We start from the raw sequence: 6642 nt of genomic DNA on the forward strand, positions 1-6642 counted from the left end.
CGTGCAGCTAGTGGGGTGCATAGGGGGATGGAGAAGTCTTTGCCCTTCCTGGTAGTTGGATCCCTGGTGAATCCCAGAAAGATTCAGGATACTAGAGACTGATACTTGAGGAGCCCCATGGCTGTATAAAAGCAGGCAGCAGGGGCAGCATCTCTGACGCCCTTCCCACCCCCCCGGGTAAAAGGTTTCCAGCTTCATCCCTATTTCTAGGGAGAAGGTTGGTGCTGGGGAAGGGGTGTGTGTGTGTGCGTGTGCGTGCATGCTTGTGCCAATTTCACTGCAGGTGTGTCCATTGTGTGCAGGGATGGAGGTAGCTGCCTTCCTTTCAGACAAGGCCAGCACCATCTGCGTGGTGGAAAGAGGGGAGTTCCCCTTCCAGGCAGTGCTGGGGCCTCAGGTCGGAGGCGTTGCCATGAAGGTATAATTAATAGCAGACAGAGAATGCACACAAATCCAAGTGGTGGGGAAGCCCTACGCTGACCTCATGAGCGCAAACCTCCTGCCCCCTCTGTGCCCGAGGCAACACTTACCCCTCCCTACCTGCCTTGCCCACAGCTCCCTCACGTGCGCGCACACACAGGGGCTATTCCCAGCCACCCCTCCCTAGCCACACTGGTCTCCTCTCATCCCCACATCTCCCCCAAGCTAACAGTCCCACCTTATGTGCAAGGGCTCCCAGCACAGGCTGGGGGCCCAGAAGGGGGCATGGCTGTCCATCAGCTGGAGGAGATGCCAGCTCTCTCATCCACAGGACCAACTTGGGGGGTACTTGGAGAACCCTAGTGGGCAGAGCTGGCCAGTGGCCCCGCTATTTGCCTGGGTTTCTGGAAGGGGAGGAATGTGTAATTGTTGAATTAATCAGGAATAGAACACTGATGAGAAGAGCCATTTTGGGCCAGGGTAATTCCTCTTCCTTGTTTCAGATGCTGCAGAATAAAAGAGTGAAATTCTACATGAAGGCTGAAATCTCTGAGCTGCGAGGAGAGAACAGAAAGGTTAGCAAGTCTTTAACACCAGCTCCACACCTGGACTGCTACCAAAATCTGCTTCTAATCTGGGCCTATACCATTCCACTCCCGTCCCGTGTTCCTTCCACAGCCCGTGTAATCTCCAGGCTCCCAGGCCACTAAACCCTACATTTGTATTGCCTACAAAGGCACTAGCTTGCTCTCCACTGCCCCTAGGGTCAGAGTCTCGTGGGCCCGGAAAAATGGATTGGGTGGTCCAGGGAAGCAAAGTGCCGTAGCGAGGGCAGGCTGGGGGTGTCTCTGGGCGGAGGAGGTTCTGAGGCACCGTCTCAGTGAATGGTGTTGCCTGTTTCCTAGGTTACAGAGGCTGTTTTGGCCAGTGGAGAGACGCTACCTGCAGATGTGGTGGTGGTGGGAATAGGTAAGAGACTAAACAGTACGCCTTTGCTCTGTATAGACACCATCGTACTGATGCTGCCCCTCTCCTTCCAGGACCTCTGCGTATCCAACCCTAGCTAAAACCCAAAGCACTGCCGCCCACCGTAAAACAGAGCCTGGCTGGCTCACATTCCAAGACTAACTCCCAAGAGAATAATTACTCCCTCTACCCTAGCCCCAACCAACTCCAGCCCCCCGAGATACCCTGAGCATGGCATGCTGGCGGCTTGATTGCCTTACACTCTCCCTTCCTATAGTACTGCTCCAGCAGTCCCCCTCCAGGGATCTGTTCTTACACCTATTGCGCCTGTTACCAAAATACCTTGCCCCGCTTAGAGCTGGGGTTTGGCTACCCCTCTTCAAGCTCAACCAGCCCCTGGCCTGTACCCCTCATGCAACTCTCACTGTCACCCTCACCTCCATATGCTGCTGTTTGTTCTTACTGCACTTTGCCCGACTCCAGCCCATGCTGGATTGAATGATACTTAAGCAGCTGTGCTCCCTCCTGCACTGGCCTATGTCACTCCTGCCACACCCCTTGCTTGGAGCCCAACTCACAAGTTTCCTCATCTTTCCCCAAAGGTGTCGCCTCCAACTCAGGGTTCCTGAAGGACACTTCAATTGCTCTGGACCGCAGAGGTGCCATCCTGGTGGATTTGGTGCGTAAGTTCCTGTGAGGCATGCACACATCACTTTTAAGGTGCCGCGCATGTTAGTTCATTAATCGCACTCTTTCTCCCCTCTTAGTTCATGCAAACCAACGTCCCAAGAGTCTTTGCTGCTGGGGATGTGACTTCATTTCCAGTCACACTGTTCGGTGGGACGACCGCCACCATCCGTCACTGGCAGATGGCACAGGCTCATGGTGAGGGACTGCAGGAGCAACAGCACTATCTGTGTCTGCCTCCCGTCCCAACACAGCTGGGAAAACAGGCTTGAGAAGTGGTCACTCAAGGCTGCAAGGGCTGTAGGACATGAAGAGCCACTGTCTATGCACCAAACCAGCTCAAGCCCCACTGATCAGCCCCAGCTCCACTGACCAGCTCACGTGCCATGCAATGGGGCCAGCTCTGACCAAATGGCAGAGGGAGGGAAGGGAAGGGGTCATGCACGTAGAGGTGGGTAGCTGCTCCAGCCAACCCAGCTGCCAGCACGAGTCAGTCGTTGGAAGCAATATCCTGCTTCCCACCTTGAGCCAGGACAGGAGACAGGCTTCATAAGCTGATGAACCTGAAGTTTTAAAAGTCTCCCCTGAAACTATCTTCTGGAAAAATACATTTTCCCCTCCTGGGGTTTTCTGGGTCGTTTCAGGTCACATTGCTGCTTTAAACATGCTGAAGAAGCAGAAGGCATTGCACACAGTTCCCTTCTTTTGGACCTCGCTGCTCGGAAAAAGCATCCGCTATGCAGGTGGGAGGGGAGCAGAAAAGCTGGGACAACCGCTATTCCTCTGCCCCATACCTCTGCAGAGCTAGGTGCTCAGATACTGCAGGGATGGGGACCTAATAAGCACCCAGAGAGATGTTTGAACCATTCTCCAAGTCAATCAGAGAGAGTGAGGGTGAGAAGTCCCCCACCCCAAGCCCCTTTTTTAATTTGGGGAAGCTATAGCTGAAAGTAGAAAACCCAGTGTCAAGTCATAGCCCAGGACACTAGAGTCAGAGGTCATGTCCCTGGGGCCCTGGAGACAAGGGTCACCCTCTCTCCCCTTGGCCACGGCCAGAGCCCTCACTGCATAGAGCATGCAGCCCAGCTCCCGCCTCAGGGTCTTTCCACTGGTCTACTGAGCAGTCTCCTCCCCCCACCCCCAAAGTTATTTGGTCATTAAGCTTAAGGGGCATGATGGCATTCACCCAGACCTAGGCCCCACTGCATCTTCTGCGTTTGCAGGCTATGGGAAAGGATACACAGATACTGTTGTGAAGGGAAATCTGGAGCAGCTGAAGTTCTTGGTCTTTTACATCAAGTGAGTGAATCTGTAACCCAATTAGCTTAGAACTCTTGGCAAGTCAGAGCCAGACCCGACCAGCATATCTGCCAAGAACTTACTCTTCCTGCGCAGAATGCAGCACAGACATCCGTGGTGCTCTGGGGAACAGCCTGTATGTAGCTCCTGGGGATGGTCCTTGGCAGTACTGCAGGGGCACGCTCCACACCATCCTTCCAAGGGTGTGTGCAACGGGGATGCTGTCCATCCAGCTTCTGCACTGTGGCAGGGGCATGCACAGGAGGGGGGAACAGGCCCCCAAAGAAGAAGATTGGCAGATCTTTCAACAGCCTCCCTGATTTATAGAAAAGCTTCCTTTTGAGGTTCAATATTAAAACTGCAGGGTCCCAGGATTCAGAGACTGAGGCATATCAGCCCTGGAGAGAGGAAGGGAGAAGCAGGAAGCAGGACAGCATCTGTTTGCTCTGATTCATATTCAGTGCTTGATCCCCATGGGCACTGGGCACGTTAACAGACCCACCCTTCGCCATGGACCAGCCTCCGCTGTCACTGCACATGGGGGATGCCAGCACCTGCCCAGCTCAGAGCCTATTAAAGCTGGCCCTGGGCCAGCAGTCCCTCAAGCTCTAGGAGGCTGCAGTGCTCTGTCACTCAAGGGTATGGAGGGGAGAATCTCTCATTTGCTGAGGCTTTTCTCTTTCAGGGATGATTACGTGATTGCAGTAGCCAGCCTGAACTTTGACCCCATGGTCTCCCTGGTAGCTGAGGTCATGTACTCTGGCAGACAAATCTCAAAAGCAGAGGCCCAGTGAGTAACTCAGCTGACCCACTAAGTTCATGCCCCATGAGGTTACTGCTGCCTTGTTAGCATCAGCCCTGCCTGACCCAGAGCACTCGGTCACAGGCAGCCTTTTCCTCAGTGTCCTGTCTTCTGTTGCAGGTCCTCGGATACAACCTGGATGAAGCAAGCCTAACCTGAGACTGCCTAGGGGCTCAGTAAGACCCCCACAGGCATAATCATTTCCCATACCCCGTCGTCCCACTTAGGAGAAATAAAAACCAGCATGAAATAGAGCAGGAGCCCTGCTTTTCTTGTCTGCAATCACAGCCACAACATCCCTTCTCTTTACTTGGGGGCAGCAACCAGGAAAGTGTATTATTGGGGGCGGGGCGGGGGAGAGAAGAGAAGTGCCAGATCAACCAGACATAACTTGTCTTCTCTTCTGTAGCGGGAAAGCCGCTGGGCTGAAGAACAGCAGGCTGCCACGTTCTCCTGGAACTCAGCTGAATGGTGGCCAGGGCCAGGGCCTGAGCAAACAGGGGAAGCTCATATCCCCACCCTGCCGTCAGTCTGACAGCTCTATTTTAAAAAATGCCCCTGAATAGCGGCCAGTAAGAGAGAAGAGATTTCATGGAGATTAGTAGCACGTCTAACAGCAAAGCAGAGAGGCACCTTTTCTCCAGCAAGGGGCGCTGCAGCCTAGATAAAAGTCTTTCACGCAGCTAGAATCCAGCCCCATGCTCTCTGTCCAAGAGCTAAAGCGTAATGCAGTTTCACTAATACTGCACCTCCTCTCGTGAGCAGGGGCACACGGTGCCAGAGCAAGTTAGAGGACATTAAAGGTTTCCTAGGCTGAGGCCTGCCTGCTACAATAGCATCGCTTGGGAACTTTAAATATTGCATTAGTTTCCTCAGTGTTTCCTACCTCTAGTGATTCATGTCAGCCCCTCCCAGCCCTAGGAATCTCAACCCCCAGCCTCGGTTATGTGCTACTTCCCCCCCCCCCCCGCAGCATGGAATGTTATCAGATCTCAGGCTACATCTCTGCTTGGAGAGGAGACGTTACAGGAAGAGCCAGATGGTGCAGGAAGTGCTCTGTGCCTGAGGGAAGCGTTACAGAATCTCCCATGCCCAGACTGGCTGGTAGGTGCTGCTTTCCACAGGCAATTTAATGCACTGGCTCTTTGGTGGTCACAGGGCAGGTTGCAGAGTAGGGTCAAGCTGTGTGAGCTGGTCATGCTCAACTTTGGGCAACTGCATTCTGCTAGCCTAAAATCATGCTGGCTTCAATTGGATAGAGCATTCAATCACTTTCTGGCCTAAGCTGCCTCAGTGTTCCTCCCCAGTTGCAGCTGCATTTTAGCAGTGGCAAAAGTAGTTGTGTGGTTTGCAGAGCACAGTGGACTCCTGCATGATGAGAGGGGCACTAAAAATGGTTAAGATTGAACTGTGCTAAACAGTGTGGGGATGACAGCAGGGGCAAGGGGAAGAGGGAAGAGCTGTCCCATTCTTTAGTGCTACATGATTCGCAGCACCTTGTATTTCAAGAGATGTCTGAGGAGGCCCCTTCCAAGGTAGGAACAGCTGAGATGGAGGAAGTGGAAGCAGAGCAGAAGGGTGGCCCGAAGGGAGAAAGCTGCTCAGATGGCCCCATATAAAGCAACTGCTTCTACCTCATTCAAAACAGCTTTTTGCCCCCCTAAGCACTTCACCACATGCTCAACACTGAGCAGAAGCCAGATGCCACGTCTGACCTTACAAGACAGAAAACCCAGCCAGCTGCAATAGAAGGGACTGACTATGGATCAAAGGCACAGAGGGTGTCGTTCCCCCCCCCGCCACCCACATGGTCACCTAACAATGATTGAAGATCAAATAAATTCAGCTCTGGCCTGACAAGCTCCAACCAAAACCAGCTGAGTTAGGGACTAGGCGGAGCTTAGCCTGAAGACCATCCATGGACAAACTCCAGCAGCCAGGAAGCTCTGTTTACTTGTAAGTTGATAGTGAAACGCCTGGAACAGAAGCACCTACTGCTGCCCGTGCTGGTCCCAGACCGAAACGAGTAGCCCAAACCAGTGGAAGGCATCCCATGGCATATCATCCCATGGTATTCCTGCCAAAGACCCATTGCTGGAACCACTCCATTGCCATGGACCATGGCCTGGCAGACCACTTTACAACAGCTCAGCCTCCTAGCAGCGAGAGTCCCACCTGGCTCAGCCTTCAGAGGGCCTACCTGGATCCTCAAGTCTGGCTCCCTCAAGAGCTTATTGTGCCACTGAAGCTTCTTTCAACCATGTGACCGTTAGCCATGTAGCAGCATCCCTTGGTGAACATGCTTCGTAACCCATGGGTCTTCCAAAGTACAGCTTGAGTGAACATAAATCCATCCAGGGAGCAGGTGGTTCCTAATTCAGGGGCCAGTTTCTCCTCCCCACCCACACTTGCAAGGCAGGGAGAAACTAGTCTGGCAGGCTATGCTGAGAAGAGGCTACACCATTGCT

General features: G+C 53.3%; 1 protein-coding gene across 5 annotated transcripts in view; it reads left to right on the top strand.

Annotated features, from left to right (window-relative positions):
• Positions 1-4606, top strand: part of LOC140899867 (apoptosis-inducing factor 3) — a 19132-nt gene extending 14526 nt beyond the window's left edge. For 4 of the 5 annotated variants that reach the window (XM_073316054.1, XM_073316055.1, XM_073316059.1 and 1 more), the window contains 9 exons: positions 303-418; positions 924-995; positions 1326-1389; positions 1989-2065; positions 2154-2271; positions 2718-2816; positions 3297-3372; positions 4058-4162; positions 4295-4606. In XM_073316054.1, coding sequence (XP_073172155.1) covers positions 303-418; positions 924-995; positions 1326-1389; positions 1989-2065; positions 2154-2271; positions 2718-2816; positions 3297-3372; positions 4058-4162; positions 4295-4328 — 761 coding nt within the window. In that variant the 3' untranslated portion in view covers positions 4329-4606. The remainder of the gene's footprint in view (positions 1-302; positions 419-923; positions 996-1325; positions 1390-1988; positions 2066-2153; positions 2272-2717; positions 2817-3296; positions 3373-4057; positions 4163-4294) is intronic. The other variant, XM_073316056.1, reaches the window with a different exon arrangement.
• The last annotated feature ends 2036 nt before the right edge of the window (positions 4607-6642 follow it).

This window comes from Lepidochelys kempii, chromosome 17, assembly GCF_965140285.1.
Source record: "Lepidochelys kempii isolate rLepKem1 chromosome 17, rLepKem1.hap1, whole genome shotgun sequence".
Taxonomy (NCBI): domain Eukaryota; kingdom Metazoa; phylum Chordata; order Testudines; family Cheloniidae; genus Lepidochelys; species Lepidochelys kempii.